Raw genomic sequence first — 26,355 nt, 5'->3', positions numbered from 1 at the left:
TTAAACTTGAACAGCTCATCAGTGAGGTGGAAGCTTAAACTTGAACAGCTTAAGGATATTGATTCATTCTTACTTGACAGGTGGAATAATGGTTGCAGCACTAACCACAGCAATTACAGCATTAAAATGTCAAGAAATTAGAGGTCAGAATAACAGATAATTTTCTTCCTTTTTTCAGATTAAAAATTGACATTCTTTGACAGCACAGGATTTCTGGCTGAGAAAATTATGACAGCTTAACTCATCTTGTACTTGTAAGGCAGTAATTGATAATGAACTTTACCATGACAGTCTTCTCCTGTGGAGAAACATGACAGAACATCCCTGGTACAAAGCCTGTATCTCTTTTTAATATGTAAACAGTAGTTATATTGGACATTAGATGTTATTTGGAATTGTCTTTACTGTTAGTTTACATCATAATCCAAATCCTTTTCCACTAGACAGACTTGGCTGACTTCAGGAAATTGATGCTGAGAATGCTAATATATAAAGAACAATATAGAAAATATGGTTTATTTATAGTGCTTTGATGAAGCTCCACTTCTTTGGTAAAATATAGGTCCTCCCCTGGTTTCTCCCAGAATATCTGTAGATTTTAGGAGCTCCTTTCTTCCCCAAACACCTGGAAATCAGGCCACACAAAAATCCATCGACTTCGTTAGGAACTTGGATGACACAAAGTGCTGTGGCTGAAAGGAAACAAAGCCATACTGGTCATTAGAAAATGCAACAGATGAGACAAAATTGTTTTGATTTATTACTATATTAATTTAATGCCTTGTAGATGAAACACAAAATAATTAAGTGGACAGCTTAGTGCATAAAGGGCTAATCACATGTAGTACTGAAAACACCTCTAACTTGCAGAAAAGTATTATTTGGGGGTTTTTAATTGCTTTGGGGTTTTTTTAATCATAGCCAGATCTCTGTTTATTTCCTTTTTTTTACGCTTTCACCTTGTTTGTTATTAGAAATATTTCGAAAAATCGTTTCAGCTTTTGGTTTGCTTTGGACTTAAGGCTAACTTTGTATCATCCTTTGTTGAGCTGCAAATCCAACTTATCAGTGCAGTACAATGACTTTGCTGTGACTGTTGCATCTTCACCATATGCTTGCATCTCCCCAGTGCAGCAGGAATTATTGCAAGGATGTAGTAAAGCAAGGCAGTGTGAACCTAGTGGGCTCAGATATTTTTCCGGAGCACCTGTCAAAATACCTGAGCATACTTGCAATGCACACAGCAAATTGAAAAATGATTAAAATTGCTTGTGTTTGACAGGCAGTTGCTGTGCCCATAAACTAATCCTAGTAGGACAGTTTTCCTGGCAGCTAACAGAGCATATGGCCTATGCAATATTTATTTCTTTGGTGATGACTTGATATTTAGCATATTTAAATAATTTGAAAAGTCATAATGATGAGGTAGTCTTGCAGTGCTTTTCAGCTACCCTCATTTCTGGGTTATATTTTTCCTCTTATATTTTCTTCTGTTATCTCTTTCTTTGATCTGACAGGAATAACAAAGCATCCCTCTGGATCTGCTATAGTGAAATATGCCCACAGGAAGCGGAGTAGATCACATCAGTTTTCACTTTTTTTTTTCCTCCTTTCTTTTTTTTTTCCCCTCTTCTTGCTGAAACACTTTTTGCTACTACAGAGGGCTGACATGATAGGGCTGTCAAGACTCAGCAAGATAGATATATCTTTAACAAAGGGAGCTGGAGTGCTAGCCCTTCCCTGGTGACTGAACCTGGCAAATTTATGAGGAAAAAATTAACACACTATTCTAATAGCACTATATAACACTTCCAAGGTAGCACCAGCCCTTGCCACTGAGTGCTTGTTCTTCCTTTCTCTCAGAGTTATTCATATTTATTCTGATTTCATTTTTAACTTGTTAAGATCTTTTTCTTCTGGGAGCTGTTTCTTTGATGTGACAAGAATATCAAAACCACCCCTATGGATCTGCTTGATTGAATTGTACCCACAGCACTGGCCACTTAAATGTTCGCTTGTATTTAATTGCCTCCATACAAGGAATGGTCTTTGCTTCTTTTCTAGGAGCAGTCCTATTTAAGCATGAATATGGATAGTGGTGAAATTAGTTGGAAGCTGCATGCAGTATCAAATCTGCTTTTTTCAAAGTTAAGTTAAGAAATTCAAGTAAAAGGTATCATCAAAGTAGAAATTATTTTCCTGTATGCTAAGACCTCTATTCTCTAAGAAATGTGTATTACATTCTATTGATTTTTGTCAAGAAATCTACTTCTTTTTCATCCCAAATAATGTTTTTCCTAGACACACAGAACAAGGATTTTTTTTTCCAAATTAAACCAAATTTATACTGGTTTGGGGAAAAAAACCTTGATTATTTTGTTCTATATTTGGCTTGTGAGTTTTATTGCATTAAGGGATTATCAACAGAATATTAATGGATTTTTTAAATGTTTCACACCGGGAACATGTATGGGCATAATATAATAATTTGTATGTCGTTCTAGTGAGTTTCGGAGCTCTGTATCCTTCTCTAAATGGAAAAGGGAGAGTTTTAATTTGCTGTCACTTTGTTATGGCAACTCCCTGTAGATCAAGAAGCAAAACACAGGGACTTTTTGAGGTAAGATATTTATTTCTGTAGGTAAAGATTCCTGCAGAAGACACAGAATATAGGAAAAGACAGATTCTATTAAATCAGAATATTCAATAAGGAATTAATATAAATTGCATGAGGTCAGTTACTACACAGTAATTGCCCAATGTATAGGCTTCTACTCGGATATTCATGTGTGCACTTCCATATGTTTGCTGTTCAGAGGAAAGGGCTTTCAGAAGGTGTTTTCTTCAGAATCATCAAAACATTTTAATTATCCATCCGATTTGACTATGAAATTACTTTTTGGGAGGACCTACCCTAAGTAACACAAGCCATTTTTGACAAGAAGTAAAAAATCATATTCTGATCCGTAGGACTCCAATTTAAAAATGTCATTCTACCATTGCTCAAAACATTTATCCACAGTTAGATCAATGATTGATCATGATATCTCCAGTTAATGAATGTATTACAGATGAGAGATAGTCAGTACTTCAAAGAATCCATGATGATCTGAATTCATGACCATTCCTGGATCATGTTGTTACATGTTAATGGGAATTCAGAACCTTTTCAGAATTAAAAAAAGTCTCTTAAAATAAAACAAGTGGTGTTTGTTTGCGGCATACAGGTGGGGCTTTTGTCCAAAAGTGCCCATTAGGAGGTTTGGGATTTGTTTATTTTTTAATGTAGTTGTGATTAAAATGCTCTTTATCCGGGCAGAGCTAAGCACTGCCCCTCGAAGAGCGCCACCAGCTTTGCACCGAGTATTCAAGCGGAAGAGCTGATGGTAACTTATTAAGCTGATGAGACTTGAATCAGCCTATTTATTACATATTTCCAGTCATTCATTCATCTATACTGCAGTGAGTTTGCAAATAACCCATATTCCAGACAAATACCTTCTAATACTGCAGCCTACCTGAAGTATTATTTGGAATAAATTGTTTTGCCCATTCTCATCTACATTAGAAATTCCATGTGCATTTCAAACCCTGGAGTCTTACCCAAACTGAGTTTAATGTTTTGCTGATATGGAAAGAACATTAACCACAATTGCTCTCTTTTATTGCAGAAATATATAAAATATAGGTCTTGTGCATGAAAATTTCTTCTTTATTGTCTGGGGTTTTTTTGTTGTTTTTCTCCATATGGATGACAGGTACCAATTATTGATTTTTAAAATTAGCAACAAGCATTTTCACATACACTTAAAGTAATATTTTATGCAGGGGAGAGAGATGTGAAAATAACTGCAGCCAATTGTAACAGAAATAGCTGGAAGGGGCTTCTTTTTTCCTATTAGCACAGATTTCTGTTGTATTATGCTGTCATTACCTCAGCATAAATTAACCATTATTCAAAACATTTCCCACAGAGTAGTTTATTGGAACAGATATTACTCAGTCTAAGTATCTAGTCATTCACTTAGAAAGATGCAAAACTGAGCTTTCTAAATGTTTTAAACATATTGATAATGTGCCTCTTTAATGCCATTTTGAAGCCTGTATACAGTATATCTATATTATTGTTTTCAATTTATGTCAAGAACAAAGTGAAGTTTTGAAGAATGTGTTCTGGGAAATAATCCAAACAAAATTATTTCTTTATAAACTAAACCCTACAAATAACTGAGAACATTTATTTTGAATGTAACAGTATAACCTTGTTCCAAAACTGAAATTCTAATATACACTGAAACCTGATGAATACTATACATGACACCTTTCAGTATGTACATTTCATCTATTCCCCATCAGTCCTGTTTCAGATGTGAGTTTTGTAGGTTTGCCTGTTCTCTGAAATAGATCTTATGTCCACCAGTGGATAAATTGAAGGCTGGCAGATGGCTGGAGCATCATCATAAGCACAATTTGTAGTAAAGAGTATGGGTTTTCAAAATCTCAGTGCACCTTCTTAAGGTGGGAACAAAACAGATGATTTGTGATAGAAAGACAGAGCTGAGAGCAAAGAAATAAGCCTGCATGTACTTTCTGTTCAGATGAAAAATGAAGCCACTAATGTTATATTGCCACATTCTTTACTTTGTTTTATTTCATTAACAAGAAAAGATTTTATTCAAGGAGTTTGAGATTTTTTTTTTTGTCAAAGCAGAAGTAGAACATGAAGTCGCATTTTTCATTTTCTATAGTTATATGTTTATAAAACAAGAATAAAATACACATACTGGATACTGTGGTTTTCTGAGCCTGTTCTGCTTTCCAAGCATTAAAAATGTCTTCAGTCATCATGTTTTATTTCAATAATAAACCAGAAGAAAAAACATCACAGCTAAAATGCATTCTTTGATGATTAAGTACCCTTTCCTCTTTTATTACAGCCCAGCTTTCAGAAGGCCTGTTCTGCTCTTTACTTCCCTGTTTTTCCTCATTTTCTTTTGTGTTTTCCTGAAGGGGAAGTTCTTAATTGTAAAAATAAGTGGAGATAAATATGATGTGTATGTTCTACACTGAAACATGTGTAGGTCATTCTTCTGGCAGCAAAGGTCACTAATTATTTGAGGTATTAATAACATCTATTTTCCATAACAATTATATTCTCTAGATTTAATCTTATACCTTCATTTATTTACTTCTACATAAAAGATGTCAGTGTCCCTGCAGTTCAAAGGACTACTTCCTTATGATTATATGAATTCTTTTCAGCTCCTGGCAAAATTGCTGCAGGATATGAGCAATTGCTAATAGAACCCCTTTCTTTCAAGTTTTGGTTGAACTTCCTCTTGGTGTGTTATTTTCTATGTGGGTTTACCAAAAAGATCTCAGAGAGTTCAGGGAAGAGCATCCTAGTGATGAGAGTAGAAGACTGATTTAGGGACAGGATTTCAAGAGCTTGACAGATAATAAGAGTCAAAGCAGATGTGTGGCAGAAAGGCAGGAATAGGGAGAGTTGTTCATGCCAGTGTATATAGGGATATTGTTAGGTCTGGTGCCAGGTTAATTAGCACCTACAGGGTCAAATTTGGATATGAAAGTTTAGACATAATTGCAGAAATTTCCAGAAGTCTATAGGCTATAATTTGACTGTACACATCTCATAAGAGATATTGTAGAAGCATCATTAAATGGCTCACCTTAAACTAGAAAGAGCAAACACTGTGGAAAAGGATTTTTAGGAAGAATGTACAATGTGGGAAGATGGAAAAATTGTGGCTTTTTTCACTGGTATCTTTTATTTTGTTATGTTTCATTATGGTGATAGCTTCAAGCACAACATGACAACAACTGCATTGTTAGTAACTGCATTAATCTGTCCTCCCTTGACTACATTAACTTCCATTCTATGTTACTGTGATTTTTTCTGTTCTAGTTCAGAATATATTTAAAAGTTTTAATTTCTGAAAAATTAAGGTAGAATTTGGTATTGGGGGGGGTGGTTTTAATTGATACATTATGGATGAAAACTTTTCCAGACAACCATGTCTTTGGAGCTCTTCATTGTTTAAGACCCTGTGTGAGTAGCTGATGCTTTGATGATTTAAGTAGACCAAAGTCAATGGGTTTAAAATTTGTGGTCAGTAGGTGTCCTGAACATCTACCATATATAGATTGCTATAGAGCAAGCATATGCAGTTCTTGCAACCAAAACCAGTTGCATGTAATTGACCCCAAGTCACAAAAATTAAATATTGTCCTACAAACTTGCAGTCCTTTATTTATTTTTTACATTGCCAAATTTGTCCGGAGGTAACACAAAATGAATAGTAGTTTTACAGAATAGAATGCAAACATATGTGTATTTCCTAGGATAAAAGGAGGAGAGTATAGAGGAGGGAAGTGTAACTGAAGTGGAAGAAGAGTAAGACGAAAAAACTTGGGACTTTTTCTTATAAAAAGGATAAACTCAGTTGATGGACAGAAAAATCATGGAAGAGGTGGAATTATTGATGTATTTTTGTTCTTTAAAAAATCATTCCCTCCAAAATTAGGCTGTCATTGCAGAAACTTTACATACACCTATTATTTATTTTTTAAAGGTTTAATTGTTAATTTTTAGAGGCTCACAATTTAGCTGTTAAAATAAAAAGCATAGTTAAAATCATCTGTAAGCATGCACTGCGAAAACTCTTAGTCACAAAAAAAATTAATTATAAAAAAATGGATGAAGTTGCAAAGTTTCAGTAAAAACCCCTACTGGTATTACTGTTGCCTCTTTATGAATAGGATGCCTATGTTTAAAGGACTCTGTGCTCCTGAAAATTACTAATTAAAACATACAGTGTATTGAACAAAATAAAAGATGAGGAGAGCTAATAAATAGAATTAAACCTAACGAGGTCACAAAAAAATTTACTCTTCTATCTGTACAGAGTAAAATTTTGCAGTGTCTAAGAGGCAGTACACTGCTTGAAATGAAATAAGCATCTCTGAAAACCACAGACTACTTCCTTGGCTTCAATCCCAATTACTCCCCAAGGATTTTACAAGTCTAGGGTGCTTGTTTTTTATTCTCATCCCGGTTAGCGTTTCCTTTTTTTCTGGCAGCTGTGCGGGAAGCAGCAAGCCAAGCTCTTTCTGCTTCTGTGACCATTCATGGCTCATGAAATAGACATCCATCTTGAAAGTCAGGGATCCTTCAGAATTATTCAATTCCAGCATTTCCTCAAAATTACCACATTTTTTTTTCACTTGCTGCATTGGCCTGTTGAAAGCTGTGAGTGGAGGTTAGGCTCTACTTTCCAGACCAGGCTGTGGAATACTAAGATGCTCAGTTTTGCTGTTTTGTCCAGACTGCAGTTTGCTTCATGTATTTTTCCCCAGGAGATCTTCATGAACAGTAGAAGTTTCTTTCTTCTGCCTCAGTGGAGAGGAAAATAACAATAAATTTTTCACAAGTACCTTCTCTCTTTTTGTAGCTTCTTTACTCCTGCACAGGATCTGGAGCTTTATTATTGCAGGGCTACGAATGTCTAAAACCAGTGTCTTCATTTCTGCAGAATAACTAGGTTCTGCTTTCAGCTCAGCATTCTGGTCAGTATAAATGATCATGGATCAGTGATGTGTGAGTTTAAGATGTTTTAAAAATTATTTTTAAATACTAGAACCAAAAGCAGTATCAAGTTTTGTCCAGATTAAAGCCTTGCACGTGCCGTAGAGTTTAACTGGGCAGGTCAGGGTGAGAAGCCTCTCTGTCAGAAAAGAAATAATAATAAAGGATGAAGAAAAGAAATGGAATTGCATGGGAAGGTGGGCATTTAAAGAACTCCTGTCTTCTTGTGGGAGGGAGTTGGATAAGACAAATGAACAATAAAGAGAGGAAAAGTATAGAATAGACATTTGGAGGTTTTGTTGAGGAGGAAAAGGAGGAAGAGAAAGGGTTAGAAAGGCAGTCATTGGGAGCCTTAGAGAAATGAGGGAATTACCATAGGAACAGACAACTCTTGGTGTGGTTAATGGAGAGAAATTATATTTGTGGCCTTCCCAAAACTTCATGGGATTTTTTTAGTCTTGACCTGTGGGACTTATTTTTTAATTAGTGAATTAATAGAGATATTGCCTAGGATAATCTAGTTTGTCATCTCTAAACCAAAATGGAGGCTTTATTTTACATACTTATGACTTGTAAAATTTAGCAGACTTGTAAATGCAGTTGATGGCGTATTGAAAAGTACTACTGGCAATTTTTAGCCTGGCACAGCTGGAACTTCAGTCTTTCTTGCTGTAACACTCTGCCTTTCACATGTGGAAACAATTGTAGCATCCCAGACAGAAGCAGTGGTTTTGTATTTTTTTAAGTGCCTGTAAATTTTAGTGACTGCCAAGCAGAGGATGATAATTAGAGATATCTTTTTTTGTTTTTTTAATTATTCTTTTACTTTGTCTTTTGTAGAGTTTGAAAATCTGTAGTGGTTCCAGTGAGAAGAGAACCTGTATTTGAAAATTCAGAAGTCTTTTTATTTCTTACTCAAGAAAATGTAACAAATTTATCTTTGCTTTAGAAATAACCATTACTGGAGGTAGTGCACTTAGAATCCTAGGAGCCTTTGTAAAAAGCAATGTGTGTTTCACGAGTTTCCTCTGTTTAAAAAAATAAAACCGAACAGACAACCATCCCAAAAATCTAAAAATATGAATTAAGATTTCATCATCCTGGCTTGTATTTCATATGCAAAAGGAAAAATAAATTAGTTAAAGGATGATATAATGGAAACACTTGGCTTAAAAGCAAAGACTCCTGAGTAGGAATGACAAGAAATATGTAAAAGCTAAGACTGTAATGGTAGAATTTTTTTTAAAAGAAAAAGACAGATGCTGGCAAAAATAGCTTCTAAAGGCGTATAAGTGACAAGAAGAGCTTGAGTTTCCTGAAACTTTAAACCAGCACTGCAAACTCAAGAAGAAAGCAACAGTTTGGGCAGATGAACTGAGCATCACGTTCAGAGTGAACATGATGTTCAGAGTCAGATCTTGCAAACGCCTAAGAGTGAGGAGTTTTTCTTAGTTACAGGAGTTATACAATGGGAAGCACATTGAGGAAATGCATCTGGTTTGGTTTGGTTTGTTTTGCAAATACAAACTAGGACACATCTCCAATTTTGTTTGTCGTAATGCTTTTATTACCATCCTATAAAGGAGTAGTATCAAAAGGGAAATTCCATGTTGCAGGTGTACATTTCAGTAATTTGCATTGCAGAATCAAGATGTCAAAGAGAGGTTTGTTCCATAGACCTAAACACTAGATGGGAAAGATCATCTAGACTGGCCTCTCACCCAACAAATCACATAGAGCTTTTGCCCATTTACCTTTTCGAACCTGACCATCAGGGTTGGTGTCTGAATAATGAAGAGGATATGGAAGTGTTTCCTTATATAGGCAGAGTTTAGGTGATAAGAAATTATTTCAGACAGTCACCTTAAATATTTATAATCCAAAAACAACAGCAATTTTTTTTGTTTTAAAAGAAATGAATGAATGTCTTTGGAAAATATGAAATTGTTTTTCAAATTGAAAGGAATCCTTGTTTCTGGAATTGCTCATTAGGTACCTCTTGAGAAATGATTTAAGGGCAATTTTCAGTATCTAAAAATAAAAAATCCTGATTGCCTAGGTTTCAAAACCTTAACTATATGTTCTTAAGTTACATATTTGATGAATTACTGAATCATGCTATTATATCTCTTAGAAATTATTTTAGCAGTAAAACATCTTTTAATCTTTTTGCTCAGTGACTTAATGATCAAAGAAAGCAACATTTTGTTTTACAAACTTAATACAGACTTGAAAGAATGATGACAGAGCAATGATTTCATTTGGCATGACATCAATGAACACAAGAGTTTCAGTAAATGTTACCAATCTATATGGGACAGAAATAATTACAAACATGAACATAAGAAATACAATGGTTCAACTGAAGACAATAAAGGCATGAAATGAGAATAATAAAAGGTTTTTATGTGGTGGATGACCTCATTACTTTCTAAAGCTACCTGAGGAGGGAGTGGAGAGGGAAATGCTGAGCACTTCCCTCTATATTCAGAGACACATGAAAATGGTTCAAAGTCTATACTTAACATTAGGAAGCTTTTCTTTTCTGAGTATGTGGTCAACCACTGGAACAGATTTCCTAGAGAAGTGGCCAGTGCCTGAGGCCTCTCAGTGTTTAAGAGGCATTTGTATGATGCCCTTAACAACATTCTTTCTTTATCTTTTGGTCAGCCCTGAAGTGGTCAGGCAGCTGGACAAGATGATTGTTGTAGGTACATTCCAGCTGAAATACTCAAGTCTATACAAAAAAGACGAAAAAAAAAATCTTGAATCTATTTGTAAAAAAAAAAAAAAAATAAAGAAATATATCACTTTCTTCACTTCTGGGATATATTTAGAATTTTGCACAGCATGAACTCTATAAGCAAAAGGATGCTTCCTATTTTCCTTTGTATACAGGCAAACAGAATGGAAGAAAAGGCAGTAGAATTGTTTGTCATGGACTGGGAGCAAGACCCACATTTGAAAAAGTTATCAGAGCTGTAAAAAGAATGTGGTGAAATGAGAAGTGTGGCCTGAGAAGCCTCAATAACAACTCAGACCTTGTAGGAGGAATTTAGAGTAAAATCTTTTTGCTTAAGAGTAGAACAGATTTTTTTAGGTTTTAGTGTAATATAATGGGAGAATTTTGTTATATCAGTGCTAAATTCCTTTGTTCTGGGCAGAGTTGGAAGGGGCAAGAACGAGAAAAATTATAGTATTTTTCTTTTCCTTCTGGTATGGTTAGGAAGGGAGGGGAGCATTTAATTCCTTGATATCAGCCCTTTTCAGCCTTAGGAAGTTCACCACAATTTTCAGGGGAATGGAAGCATTTGTACTCAGGCAAGTGTGAACTTTACTAGTGAGAGAATGCATGAAAGAGTAAGGAACACTTTCAGCTAAACCTGTCCTGCCTGCAGGATATTTGTCTTTACGGTATTTTTGCTTCATCTGCTCTGTTTTTGTTTGTGAGATGTATTGAATTTATTTTCCACTTGCAGTCCATTAATCAAATGCTTGGTCAAGCTGGCAGCGTTTAAAATATTTTTTTGTCATGAGAATCATATTGGAGTACCAGGGCCAAGGATGAGAGGGAGATATGAAGGTGAAAGAGGGGAGAACTAGGTATCACAAGTAGTAGCTTCATGAGGTAACTGTGAGAGGCAGTAGGCAGCGCTTCCTGAGACAGACACAATCACCAATGTGACTCACTCCTGTAAAGAGAATAGGAGATCTTACCTTTCACATTCTCATTCCTTTCATAGCACTCTCTCCTTTCACAGGGGAATGAAGAAGAAGTTCAGGGGTGGAGAGCTCTGGGGGAAGCTGAAGGTCAGCTTTGAGCTGTTGGTGTTCTGCTAGGGAGCCATTTAATTGCACACAGGATCCAGTGAGATACCTCCTGTGAGTGGAACGAGCTTAAGGATGCCCCTTCTCCATTGTTAAATTAATAAAGTAGTGACCTGTGGAGAAAATCCATTTCAGTGCCCATCTTTCAGTCCCTTGAGTACCCTGATTAAATAACTGACTGTATTGAAGCCTCCAGAGCAGTTGAGTCGCTGCTTGTGTTTAAACTACAACACTCCTTTCCTCCAAACATACAGTAATAAAATGGAATTCAATACTCTTAATCAATTTATCAAAAATCCTGAAAATACTGGGGCTGCTTAACATCTGTAGATGCAAAGAAAAAAGCAATAGCTCACACCACTGGTACAAAACAAAAACACTTCAAGCTGTTTATGTTAGCCACCAAAGGGCTGTCAATCTTATTTGCTCTGAAGAAGATAGTGCTTGGGGGCTGCTGAGTGTGCTGGCTGCACAGGAGAGAGAGTACATAAAGGATTCCTATGTTTACTTGGATGCAGAAATGAAATAAACTTTCAGGAACAGCAGTGTTGGATGACTATTGCTGGGGTGCATATTTCTCTAATGCCTACAGATTTTCACTTTTCATTGGACTCAGTCCCCATGCACGGGGGAAAATGGATTATAAAAAAACTTCAGTGTGGTAACAAGGAATAAAACACATCAGGATTATGGGAATTAGTAGTAAGAAGACTGAACAGGTAAAAAAAAATAAAAAGCAATAAAAAAGAGAGAAATATAAAAATTTTAGAAAGTTTACTGATCATTGTGATAATGAGTGAAGATTAATAAAATAAGAGTACTTCACATAAGAATAAAAATTGCCTATCTGCAGTGCAGTCTGATTTTCAGGAATTTCTTTCTTCCCTTCATGATTTATAGTAAAAGTGCTCATGTTTTTATGTTTCTTGTGTTAGGTAAATCATCAGGCACCTCTCTCAGCAAAAGGGATTTTACAAATGAAACAGACTGTTAATATCTTCCTTGGTGATTTTATCTGCATTTCTCAATAACCTTTTTAGAGAAAAAGAATGTTAAAAATAAACTGCTTCATGGCTTACCTTTTTGCAAAGGTGTGTCAGCAAGCAAACAAAACCTTAATTTCTGTGATGTTTCACATGACTCAGTTCTAGCATTTGCATTTCGATTAGGACTGTGCTTCTGAAATGAATATGCCAACCACCCCTATTTGCCATGCTTTCATTCAAGCTGCAGAGCAGCTTTGGAGTGTGTGAATTGTCTCCCAAGCCACAGAAGCTGAGTGTTCCAGGAGTGCAGCTGGCAGAGCTCAGTCACTGTTGGGGTCTGCAGCCCCTGGTGGAGCCAGCCTGGTGGGAAAACCCTGCTGTGGACATGTATTCAGAAGGGCTTCCTCAAGAGGAACAGGTCTTCTTCTCCTTGGGATACAGGGATAGAACATGTGAATAATTCAAAGCTGCATGTGGGAAAGTATGGACAGGAAAATAAGAAGCGTTTCCTTACTGAGAGATTGATCAGCTACTGGAACAGGCTTCCCAGAGGCATGGATGATGCCCCAAGCCTGTGAGTGGGCAATGCCCTTGTTGTTACATGCTTCAGCTTTTGGTCAGCAGTCAGGTGTTGAACAGGGTGATCATTGTAGGTCCCTTGTAACTGAAAAGAATCCTCTCCTCTCCTCTCCTCTCCTCTCCTCTCCTCTCCTCTCCTCTCCTCTCCTCTCCTCTCCTCTCCTCTCCTCTCCTCTCCTCTCCTCTCCTCTCCTCTCCTCTCCTCTCCTCTCCTCTCCTCTCCTCTCCTCTCCTCTCCTCTCCTCTCCTCTCCTCTCCTCTCCTCTCCTCTCCTCTCCTCTCCTCTCCTCTCCTCTCCTCTCCTCTCCTCTCCTCTCCTCTCCTCTCCTCTCCTCTCCTCTCCTCTCCTCTCCTCTCCTCTCCTCTCCTCTCCTCTCCTCTCCTCTCCTCTCCTCTCCTCTCCTCTCCTCTCCTCTCCTCTCCTCTCCTCTCCTCTCCTCTCCTCTCCTCTCCTCTCCTCTCCTCTCCTCTCCTCTCCTCTCCTCTCCTCTCCTCTCCTCTCCTCTCCTCTCCTCTCCTCTCCTCTCCTCACACTCTGTTGCTGTGCATCTCTGTTTCTGTTGTTTCACTTCTTCCTAGTAGAGCATTGCCTTTGACCACTAAAAGTAATCCTTACCCCTAAAGAGACTGCATGGATTATTTAGGAACATGCTCGTATTTATTTCAATTAGAAATGGGAAATAAACCCCAATAATTCAGTAGACTGAATAACGTGCAAAGCAGATGTATTGAACTCTTCCATGGGAAATGACACTAAGGCCTCACTCTCCAGGGTGCAGGGCAGCATCCCAGTGTCCTTGTGAATGTGCAGTCTACCCTTAAGCATAAAAATTGGAAACCAATAAATTACTTTCTTTGAGCAAAAAACATTGAGGATATGGATCACTGTATTATTCATAAGATTTGGTTATCTGATACATTGATTTATTGACCAAAATGTATGCAAATATATAATAGATCTGTATTTATATTACTTTTAATTGGGAATTATTAAATCCTATGAAGTCATCTTTTTTGGGGGTGTATAAATTAGCTTGTGTGAGATTGACTAATTTTAAACTTGGAATTGCCAGCAAGTTTGCAGATTTTTTTCCTCATTCTGACCTACTATTATCAAATAATAGGCTAAGAGCCATTTTATTTTTCTGAATACATGATCATATCCTAACAGATACTTCCTGAAGTGTCTGGAGTACAAATCTCATTTTATGTGTATTAAAAACAGTAGGGAATCTCAAACCAGCTCACTAAATAGCTTTTTCTGCAACACCTTATTGAGGAAGAGAAAACTAATATAATTGCCATTTTGCTGTTCTGAAAGCTTTAAATCTGGCAGCCACTGAATTCCAAGCTTATATTGTTTCTGCATGAAGGCCATTTGAAGGTGAAATGAGAATAACCTTGATTTTATTAAAATTTGTATTAAATTGACTAGAATGTGTGTCTCAGGGAGTGGTGCTGCACTTTGCACACAATACTCAAGATCTGATGCAAGAAAAGGAATAGATTGATTAGAATGAAATGTTTAAGACCACTAAATAAATCTAAAGTTTGATGATTTACAGCTCAAAAAAACCTGTGGTGTACACTTACCAGTTTTCAGATTAGCTTTAGATACAGCCGGAGTTCTCTTGTAAACAAATCAATGTATTACATTATTATTCACAGATCTGTTTTGTACCTGCTTTTCATTTTGTGTCAAGTTATCTGATAGTAGGCAGCATTAGGAATACCCTTGGGCCAGTCACTTTATCTCTGTGTGCTTATGTTTATCTTCTGTGCTACGTTTTGACGAGGTTTTTCCATCCTTTGTGAGTGCTGTGAGCTCAGAGAGCAGTACCAGCTGTAGCTGTGCACAGCAGTGGTGGTGTGCAGACTGTAGTGCAGTAGCATGGCAGTAGCTGAGTGTTATGGATATTTTTTAATCAACATTGTTCAGTTTCTTTAATGTTTCCAATGTTTCCAAGAGGTATCAGTTTTGCAAATGGAATTTTGACTGAAAAGGATAATATTACTATCCATGGGGTGGTGGACAGGCAGTTGTCTTGTAAATGCCAGCCAGCAAATAATTCAATATTCCCTGAATTCAAGGTCTTAGTTCTGTATTTGTTCTGGTTACCAACGGACTTGACATTAACTAAAATGTTTTTAAATTATGGGATCATAGAGTATGTGAGCATTTACCAGCACATCTTCAGCTGTAAAATAACAGCTGCTTTTGATAGCTGCATTTTGAGTGTCCATTCCTCATAATCTGAAAAATTCATGTGAGTTTGTTATTGTATTCTGCTTCTCTTTTTCCTCCTCTATTGCCTCCATAAATCTACTTGAACTGAGAGGGAAAGCCAGCAATATTTATTTGTGTGGAATTTACAGACAAGCAATCAGAATTTGCCAAGACCGGACAACATGAGTGTAAATGTGTAAATTAGAACTGGACTGCATTTAAAAAAAAATTAATAATTCATTTCAGTGCTCCTCTGAGAGAACATAAGTATCATTTAAGGGATCACTCTAAAGGGTAGGAGAAGAAGATCTGGGGTTTTTTCATTATTGCTGCCAAATAAAATTCACACTTGTATTTCAAAACATAATTCTTTCAAAATTAGAATTAAATTAACCTTGATAATTATTTGAGAAAAAAAAATGAAAAGTGGAAATTCATTTTCTGAAAATATCAACAGATATATGTGGCAGTATATATTACACTGATATGTACGGATATTGTTAATATTACTATTTGTAATTTTGAAATTGAAATTCACAAACATGTAAGATTCCTTTCCCTTCTGGCAAATCAGTTCTGCAGTACTGAATGCAATATAAAATACTATTTTTATGTGACTCGAAGTGAATTTTGTATTCCTGTGTAAAAATATGTCTGCATGAGTGAAGATACTTACACATTGTGTAAAGAGATACTTCTTGTAAGGTATATGGATATGGATAGCTGCTGTGTGGACATATACACACAAATACACATACGCCCACACAAATGTGTTGGCTTTGTATAAAAGTCATCTGTGATTTTGAATTAATTCACCATTAGATGATGTTAATAAAACCTGAGATGCTCACAAGTTCCCAAGAAACAGTCTGTGCCTTGGAGGCTAAAGTTCACTCTGAATTAGTCAACAACAAGAAATCACCTGTACCGATATAATTATAGCATCAAATGTGCTGGGGCTACAATCCGAAGTCCTTCAGCTGCTTGACTGGACTTTGCATTAAGTTTCTTTTTCAGCAAATGTTTGTTTGTGGTATTCCATTATATACCTGTCAGTCTAGGGCATTAAGAGTGGTGGACATCAGTGACCTGTTAGGAAATCTCTCTCTGACATCTGTTCTTACATTTATGTTGTGAAGTGGAGGAAAGCACAGGTTGACTTGTAGGAATGACAAAATATGTGCATTAAAAGGATTCTTCTGTATCCTGAAGTATTTATGGTGCTTCTCACTGTTTTGTGTTTGAAGGAAATAACAAAATTTACCAAGATAGTAGTGGTTTTGGTGGGTTTTCATATTAATTCTGTGTAGCCAATGAAAAATTCATAAAGCTCAAAAGAAAAATAGTAAGGGTCAGTAGTTCAGGCTGCAGTGTATATATAGGTACATAATGCACTGTGCATTTCAAAATCTGACAGTTTCGTTTTCTATGAATGCTTTATTCTCAATTTTACAAGGTCAAATATAATAATACCTGTCTGAAAAATAAGGAGTATTCTCTAACAGTATTGTTTCTACAAGTAGCAATCTTTTGTCAAAGTTTTTAAGAATGTATCTTAGATATAGTTTTGTTTGAATTAACTCTTTGAGTAGCAGAAGCATTTCAGTATATGTGCTGTGTTCTATTACCTATAGAATTAGTCAAGATTTATTGTGAAATTAAACTTGTCCTAAAGAATGTGTTTAAATTGCAAAGTTTTCATTTCTAACCCATGAAGCCTGAAAGCCCATGAAAAAAAATGCAATAAAATTAAGGATAAAATAAATATTCAGTGAATGTATGCAAATTGGAAAGATTTCTACATTAGTTTTACTGTGCCTGACAAGGTTAGTTTCTGGCATTTTTTTGTTTGCATCTACTAATATTGTTGAAATACTACTTTTTTATTATTATATTTAATACATAAATTTTATTTCTCAGTTTTCTTTTCTTTCCCCCCATTTAAGATTCCAGAGGCTTATTTTATTAGAGACCCTCATACTTTCCTCCTTACGAAGGACTTTATTAAGGTATATATGTTCTTTTTAGCGCAAAAAACCCAAAAGCTCTCTCAAGACCTGAACTGCATGTCCTCACAGGTTAACATTTTCACATACAACGCCAGTTACTGGAGATGAGAATGGTTAGTTGGTTAACTGAAGCATGCTTGAAAGGAGAAGCAAAGCTTGTCTACAAAATACTAACACTTGGATGAGTCTGCAGCCTGGGAGGAGAGCACCGGGTGAATTTTCTGGACTTTTTTCATGGCTGACTTGGGATATGCCTGCATTGTCACACAGTGTGTTGACCTCTCTCCTTGATGCATATTGCTCCTGACAGTCCCTCTCCTTTGCCCGCAGGCCATGGAGGCGCAGATACAGAACTTTGGACAGACGCCATCGCAGTTGCTCATTGAGCCCCATCCACCTCGGAGCTCTGCCATGCACCTGGTGAGACATGACTGCTGGCTGGGAATGCATTCCCTCTGAACCTTAGGGTTCCTTGTAGGTCATAAAGTACTCATTAAAGCAACACTTTTGGTGACCCCCATTGCCCGTGCAGCCATACTTGCTTTGGGTAGCAACAAATCACAGGGATCTAGCAGAGCAAGGTGGAGGTGTGACTGGCTCTAGCTCCAGACAGTCCTGGATTTTCCTTACTAATATGGTATAAGAAGGCCCCATCCTAAAAAATATAAACTTGATAAATGCATATTTGCATTCTTATTTCTGCAAGTGGTGGGAATGACTGCAGGCTTTCCTTAGAGTGAGTATGTTGTGTTGTTTTAAAGGATGCATTGTTAGGGGCTGATTTATGAACAATGTCTGCTTGACAAAATGAAGTATTGGAGTTCAAATCGTGCTGGAATCCTCCCACCCATTCCCTCGGGAGAATGAAATGCATATTTTGAGTTTCAATTCAAACTCCAAAATTCATTTCCATCACATTCTTCTCTATCCTTCTTACAAAGAATCATATGAAATAGCCAGACTGAACAAGACAGATTTCTGTGCCCTCGGTGGCTTTGATGAAATGCTTAGAGCTAGATTTTTTTAAGCTTTGTAAATCAACAGTAATACATGCAGTAGTTTCAATCCTTTTACCTATCTATTTGGAAATCTCTCTATGTAGCTGCACACTGTGAAAGTGGAAATTGATCTGAAAGTGGTTGTTGTGTTATTTTAAGTGTGTACAAGTCAAACTTAGATAATATTTATTTTATGTTCTTAAGATATGGGTAGTATATTTTTAATAATTCAAGGCGATAAGCAGAAAGAAATATTTGACCTTTTAAAAATAGTTCATTTTGTTATAACAGTGGCTGGGAAAAAACTCCTTAAAACCAGTACTCAATAGCTATCCTTGCCCACGTACAAACAATTGTGTCATTTGCAGAATCATGGAACAGGCTTAGGTTATTATAACCTGATTAGGTTACAGAGTCCTTAATGAGCATATGCTTTACTTGGAATTAAATTGTCTGTGTTTGGAAGTGCTGTATTTCGTATAAGGAATTCATTAAGAAAAATATCTGTGCATTTTTGATTCACTATTACAATTTATTTTTCAACTATTGTAGTTTAGAGATTTAATATTTATTATGTATTAATTGATTAACTCATTAAGACATGTCTCTATGAATATTAACTACTGAATAATTTTACATTTTACCGTATGCTAATTAATGTTAATGGTCATTTTGTACCCTAAAATGATAACCCTTACCATACCTATTCTCTATTTATCCTCGTGTAATGTTCCAATAATAGCTTGTGATCTTGCTCTCCTCCATCAGTAGAGTAGATGCACAGGTAGTGTTGTTTTCCCTGTATGTGCACATGCTTGCCTGCTCTTTTTTAACCTCGTTTTCCCTCAGACCTCCTCACTAATTGTGTTATCCCTTCTGTTTTCTTCTGCTCTCTTCTCCTTTCTACTCAACAGTGTTTCCTTCCACAGAGCCCCCTCATGTTTAAAGATCAGATGCAGCAGGATGTCATCATGGTGCTGAAGTTCCCATCCAATTCCCCTGTCACGCACGTGGCGGCCAACACGCTGCCCCACCTGACCATCCCTGCCGTGGTGACGGTCACTTGCAGCAGGCTGTTTGCAGTCAATCGCTGGCACAACACCGTAGGTGGGTCCTCGCAGGCACGCTTCATTCCAGTTTGACGACCTTAACAACGCAGCTTTCATTTTGAGTGCAATTCAGCTCGCTCGCCTGCCTGCGCACCAAAATTTACTGTTTCTTCTGGCTTGTGTCAAATAATCACAGCTTCTGTTTTCTCTGGTGTCGTTCCTAGAAACACACTCCTTAACAGCAGCACATCACCATGGCAGCCAATCGATTCGTGGTTACTTCAGGATCGGTTCTTGATACGATGCTTTTCAGGAGATTGATGTTGCTCTCGACATGGCAAATATTAATATGTCCCAGGTTTCAGGAATGCATACTGACATGCTAGAGAGTGTATATCCCTATCTGCTGCTTGAGAGAGATTTGAGGATCTTGTCATAAACCTTCCCCTGGATTGCTGTTGGATTATCTGGGACCCTAAGCAAGTCTAAGCAGCCAGATACTGAGCTATTCTGAGGAGAAGTTTCCTCATTCCCTCACAAAAGCCCATCCAACAGGGCCATCCCAAAATTCCCTTCCAGCCCCTCTGCTCACCTCTCCATATTGCCACTAGGACTGTCTGTGTCACCTGGACATGCAGGTGCTAAGGCTGTTCCAAGCATTGCTAAATAGGTGGTGAGGCCATGAGGTACATGAGGGAACAAACAGGTTTAATTTTCTCAGGTAGTTTGCTGCAGTAATAGCCCTTATGCTGCAATATCTGGAAACATGTATCTGGAAACTCCATCAGGTGCAACTACATAACATGTAAAAAATGTTTTTTCCCATTTCTTTAAAACAAAAGGTAAAAATCTAGAGGCAAAAAAAACCAAGCATTTTTAAAAAGTATTTAGTAACAATATCCTCAATGGAAGATTCCAGTGTCAGGAATGATTTGGAGGTGCATGTGTTGTTTTAATACACCTTTGATGAACATTGATTGGCTAATTCCTAATTTCTTCCTTTGATTTTTCAGGGATTCTATCCAAATACACTATACCCATCATCATTCATGTCTCCTCTATTTGAGGAAGCTTACTTGGTTCTGGAGTAGCCCTTTCTCATCCATATTTTCGAGTCAAGAGAACCCAAAATTCCTACCCATACTTTACTGTGAAGGAATGAATCTCATTAATATTGCAGTATGCTGGAGTTAAGAGTTTCCTTAAAAAACTGTCATTTGAAGTCCTTTAATTTAGCTGAAGCTTTGTTGGTGTTCATGATGCTAATGACAATAAAGTTTTAAGTTTTCCTCTATGCTGTTGTAAAACATAAGTCATGTTGCAAAAATTCAGAATTCAAGGCATGAACCAACCCTAAATTCAATTTCACACCCTTTGTAAACCTCTGGTCTAAAAAAAAAAAAAAAAAAAAAAAAAAGAAATAAAAAAAAAGAATACTTTCTAAATATAACAGAAAGAGAAGAAAACAAAATTGTTTAGAGAATCAAACCTGATTGTAATGATTTTCTTAACTTTTACATCCTGCTTGGCAATGTTGCTTATTTTGCAGGAGGCTAATCCAGGACAGGGTATCAATTTCCTACTATTGCCATAATATTATTTTAATAAAGCATTACTCTGGTATAAAGGATAAGTTTATCTACAGAAATGTATGCACAGACCACTTGTTGTAAAATGTATGTAGAGCTTTGGAATTAACAAACAGCAGAAGGCATTTACAGAGGCATCTCATAATAGAAGTGGATGAATCTAAGCTCATATCTGTAAAGATCTGTTCCAAACTGCTTGGGTTTTGAAAGAAGAGACAGAAAGAAGGGAACAAGTTCTCAGAGCTGTGTCTTTCTGAAAATGGGAGAGCTAGCTTTTCTTTTACCTCTTCCAGTTGTCTATTGCAGTAGTAGAAAATGGACTTTATTCTTCAGAAATCTGTATGTCTTGTTATAGAGGGTTTTCTTGTGCAATGTGGCAGTATGTGACAAAAATTGTGTTTTCAGCAATGACTATTTGATTTATATACCAAGGAAGGTGCTCAGAAGAGCCAAAGCAAAACTATCTGTGCATGACAAGATAACACTAAATTTGCAGCCCCTGATGCACATTTGAACATCTTAAGAACTGCTTAGAATAGAACAAACAGGAATAATTGTGGCACATTTACCCTCCAGTTTTACATCTAAAAATTTTAGATAAATCCATGAAAAGGTCCAAGTTTCTGTCACATAAAGGTTTCCATATGCAAGAAACTCATAAAAATGTTTAATCTAATTAACTTTATTTTCTGTGCTAAGATCTCTGCTCAAAAGTAAAAATAAAAGTCTCTTATGCTATTTTAAATGAGTTATTTAATGAATGTGTGTGGCTGCAAAAGTTGTGATGAAGTTGATGCTTCTACATTTATAGTTACTTTTATGTAAATGAAGTATTAACAAATGCATATTTGTGAAGCACAGAGAAAGAAATCTTAAAACATTAATAAAGTAAATAGTTAAAAGTTACTTTCTAAAAATATAAAATAATCCAATAATGAACTTTTAAACCTAGAAAAGTCATGTCAAAAGGTTTCTATGTGCTTTATTCCTCCTTTCATGTGTAGGCCTTCGGGGAGCCCCAGGATATTCTTTGGATCAAGCCCATCATCTTCCAATTGAAATGGATCCATTGATTGGTATGTCAAGATGAAAATGTAGCAATATATTTGAAATTGGCATTTTCAGGAATTATTGATTAATCTATATTTGTATATTATGCTTCATTTAACACAGAAAATAGGAAAATATTTATTCTTGTCAGTCCTGAAAAATTAAAAAGCATTAGATATTGATACTGAATGACTTACATGAATGCTATTTGTTATTAACATCACCAGCAACTGGTTTTTAAGAAACAACCAATTAAGTCAGTTAATTGTCAGCCCATATCTATAATTCTGTTCTCTTATCAGGTCACATTAGTAAAATAAAACATGAGAGTCTTATGGAGATAGCATATATTTTTTTAACAGTCATATATATTTTTACAGTCAGCACTATGTTTATCAGTGCAGATGCAGATCCATTTATTTTCATTCACTTTATGATTTGGATTTAGTCAACAATACTAATTTAATAATGAAAAAACTGGCTTTTAAATTGATAGTATTTTTTTAAATCCAGATTTTTTTGAGAAAGTGAATTATTTGAGAAATAGCATGTGCTAAAATTGTTAGATTGCAAGACTTCCTAATGATCATAAATTTTCATTATTGAACTTATTTGATTTGTAGGGGGGAGGGAGTTCAGAAATTTGAAACAGAAATTGGGGATAGGAAAGGTTCTTAGGGACAAGTTTATAGCATTGTTGAGGAAAAAATGCATTTTTAAACATAGCAAGATATAAAGTTCCATTTTTTTCTGTGTCAATATTCGTGTTCAAAAGATTTACATAGAAGTACCTCAGGAGAGTTAGCTTTCTCTTCTGTGTGCTTCATTTGATCTCATATAATGACAGTAGTTTTCTCTTTAGTTTTTTCTCTCACAAGCTAAGGCACAACTATTGCGCCCATCTGTTCTGGAAATCTGAGTAATTTGCTATTCATTATCTTTCAGCTAATGGACATAGAGGGTCTGGTAATTTAAATATGTGTTCTTAGAATGTATGCAAACATGATATTAACTTCCACGAGCAATTTTAAAATAGAATGGAGTGGGGTTTTTTTGGCTGAATCTCTTATTCATGCAGTTGTGAGGACTTTTAAGTAGAATAGCAAACAACAGGGAAAAATCAGATTATTGTCTGCATTAGGTTGTGTTCTTATGTTAGGAGAAACATATTTCTCAGAGTGATTTTTACCTCCCTGGCTTTGGGTAACTGAAGTTAGTTGTCAAGATTCCCTCCATAACTACTGTAGAAAGGCAAACTCTCCTCTGGAGTCGTCCAGCACTTAGACAGCTATTACAGTGTGAGATGACTTGTCATGTGAAAAAATATCTTCTTCTCCAGTGAGACTGGATGGAGTGAATAAAATTAACTTAGATTATATACTCAACTTTTAGAAAGTTAATACTGAGATGGAACACACTTTTATGGTGTTGCCATCTCTTGTCTGCTGTGTCACAGGGAGGACAGAGCGCATTAGCTGTGGGTTCCCAGTCATTAGTATCCTTCTAACCAGCTCTATTTGGCAGCTGGGTTGGTGGGATTCTGCATGAACCATTCCTTTTCCCTCAGTCTGAGGGAGTTTTTAGGTGTCATTACCTCTTTTTAAAGTACTGTCCTTGGCCTGGGTCCCTGCTAGAGGAGCAGATGATAACAGTTACTTTTCCTGTACTGGAAAATCACATTAGGTTTGAATAGAGTCATGGAATCATAAAATATGCTGAGTTGGAAGGGACCCATCAGGAGCATCAAGTCCAATTTCTAGCTCTGTGCAGGACCTCCCACAAGAGCCACACCTAAGAGCATTGTCCAGACTCTTCTTGAACTCTCTCAGGCTGGTTCTGTGACCACTTCCCTGAGGACCCAATTCCAGGGCCCAACCACCCTCTGGGTAAAAAACATTTTCCTGATGCCCAACATCCCCTTACTGAGCTTCATATGCCTTTTCCTTGAGTCCTGTCCCTGGTCACAAGAGCAAAGAGATCATTACCTGCTCCTCCACTTCCCCTCATGAGGATGCTGAAGACCTCAAGGTCTCGCCTCATTCACTGGTTGAATCTTTATGTCTTTAATCTGGTTAAGCATCTGGAGGTGTGGGGTTGTCAAGGCCACACAATACAAGCTCTTTATGTGAAAGAGATACCAACCAGCAAGAACAGTCTCTCTGCAGTATTGTTAGTATTGATTTCATATTTTATATGGACTTCTGCCACTTTCCCCTGGTTCAGATTGTTTTGAGAAACTACTTCAGCAGAGCACTAAAATTATTACCACATATTATGCAGTGCATCAGGCAACTTATAAGAAATTGTCATTTCCTCTAAAATCTTATCTCTTATTCAAAAGGGAAATCTCACAATAATTTTGTATTTCTGACACCCATATAGACAGCTCTAAATGTTCATATTCAAAATGCTTACTCAACAACAAATTCACAGTTCATTGAAAGTTAAATGTATTCATTTTCTCCTGTAAATGGATGACAGGAAGGTGTTGGAATGGCTTACATGTAAAATGTGTTTTGCATTTCGTTACAGCCAATAACTCTGGTGTGAACAAACGTCAGATCACAGACCTTGTGGATCAGAGCATCCAGATCAACGCGCATTGCTTCGTGGTCACGGCAGATAATCGCTACATTCTTATCTGTGGTTTCTGGGACAAGAGCTTTCGAGTTTATTCCACAGAAACAGGTGACCTCAAATACAGTTCTCTGGTTCTTCCTGGGTCACAAAGCGGACAAAGACTATTGTCTCAATATACCATATCTAATACTTGTGCTTACACACCAATAAGTGGTAAAGGGCAGTTTATAAAATCCTTCATTATTGTTTCAGCATGATAACTTAAAGATTTTTTTAAATGGAAGATAGAGGATGTAAAAGGAAATGGAATACACTTTTATTAATAGCAACTTTTGAAAACCATAGTTACCTTCAGGAAATTTATCATGTCAAATGAATCAACCAAATTTTTGTTACAATATCTTTATGGATCTATTATTTCTAGCTCTATTTATTTCATGTAGTAAGGAATTAGGTTGAATATCCTGCTACAGGAACAAATATTTTGTTGCTTTGTCTGATTACTTTGCCTAATATCCCTCTATTGCTAAAAACTAATTGTAATAATAGAAAGGAGGAGGTGATAATCATAGTAAACCTTAGTTTGACATTATCATAGAAAAAACCCACATTTTTGACATAATAATGTAGCACAAGTATGGAAAAGTTCAAGTGCAGTCTTATGCATATCACTCATGAAATTCATAAATACTGTTCCAATGCCATTGCTTAAAAACTGATGGAGCCATAACTCCACTTAATATTCAGTGACTACAGCACTGCCTTGATTTTCAGAGATAAGGGTTAGACTATGGATTGCCACAGAGCACAGCCTACAACAGGAATGAAAAAAAAGGTGGGAAAAAAAGTTTAATCTTTGTGATTTTTTTTAATCTTCTTGTAGCATTTCGTGAACCCTAATTATGGGATATTAAACAAAAGTTACATTTGAACTGAATATTAATTATATAGTTAATGATTTCTAAATGCTGCTACTACCTTAGAAAACTGAATTTGCATGACTTTGCATTCCCACCAGGAAAATTAACTCAGATCGTGTTTGGCCACTGGGATGTGGTGACTTGCCTGGCCAGGTCGGAGTCCTACATCGGGGGTGATTGCTACATCGTGTCCGGGTCCCGCGACGCCACATTGCTGCTCTGGTACTGGAGCGGCCGGCATCACATCATAGGTGACAATCCAAACAGCAGTAAGTGTCCTTTAAACAACACCTCTCCCTCTCTTCTGTCACACCTCTTTCTTTTAGCATTCCTTCTTTCAGCGTCAGAATTTATTACCAAATATATCATAACTTTGCTTACAGGTTGAAAGTTAGTACAGGAGCACCACATGCTAAGCAATGCATTGCTTGCTAGCCAAAAAAAATGTTTCCACACTCTCTACATGTTAAGAGACAATAGGATGGGATTATAGCTCCTAAATTTGTAATTGCCTTTATCACTTATAGCATCATGTCATCATAAACCAGAACAAGATGGTTGTGGCCTTTAAGTGACAGGACATATATCATTATATTTTGACTTCCCTTTCCCTTGAAATATTTTTTGGCATTTTAACTTACTCCTTTTGTGCTACAGCATGCTATGTCAGCTGCTTGTCTTTTCAAAAAAGGAATGTCTCACATGCCATGGAATTAAATGAGACTCTCTTGAGAAAGGTCTTTCTATAGTTTGGGGAAGCAATCTGGCTGAATAAAAATAGAAAAAGATAAAATATCAGGAAAAGTTTGCACTTCATTTGCATAGGACTAACTATCAGTGCTCTGCAGAGTGAGTGGGACACAATAATAATATTAATTTATGCAAAAGGGCACTTAAATTGCACCACTAATTTAAAGATCCCATCAGCCATGCC

The 26,355-nt window shown here is 36.5% G+C and overlaps 1 protein-coding gene across 2 annotated transcripts in view; it reads left to right on the top strand.

Moving 5' to 3' along the window:
• Positions 1-26,355, top strand: part of NBEA (neurobeachin) — a gene marked incomplete at its 5' end in the record, with an annotated part of 454,102 nt that overhangs the window by 413,119 nt on the left and 14,628 nt on the right. For both annotated transcript variants that reach the window (XM_084201080.1, XM_084201079.1), the window contains 6 exons: positions 17,173-17,235; positions 17,566-17,655; positions 19,148-19,340; positions 21,876-21,947; positions 24,454-24,609; positions 25,520-25,690. In XM_084201080.1, coding sequence (XP_084057206.1) covers positions 17,173-17,235; positions 17,566-17,655; positions 19,148-19,340; positions 21,876-21,947; positions 24,454-24,609; positions 25,520-25,690 — 745 coding nt within the window. The remainder of the gene's footprint in view (positions 1-17,172; positions 17,236-17,565; positions 17,656-19,147; positions 19,341-21,875; positions 21,948-24,453; positions 24,610-25,519; positions 25,691-26,355) is intronic.

Source organism: Fringilla coelebs (genome assembly GCF_963513975.1).
Source record: "Fringilla coelebs genome assembly, chromosome: 2".
In the NCBI taxonomy this organism is placed as follows: Eukaryota; Metazoa; Chordata; class Aves; order Passeriformes; family Fringillidae; genus Fringilla; species Fringilla coelebs.
The sequence above is the reverse complement of the archived record's forward strand: the minus strand, read 5'-3'. Positions and strand labels throughout refer to the sequence as shown.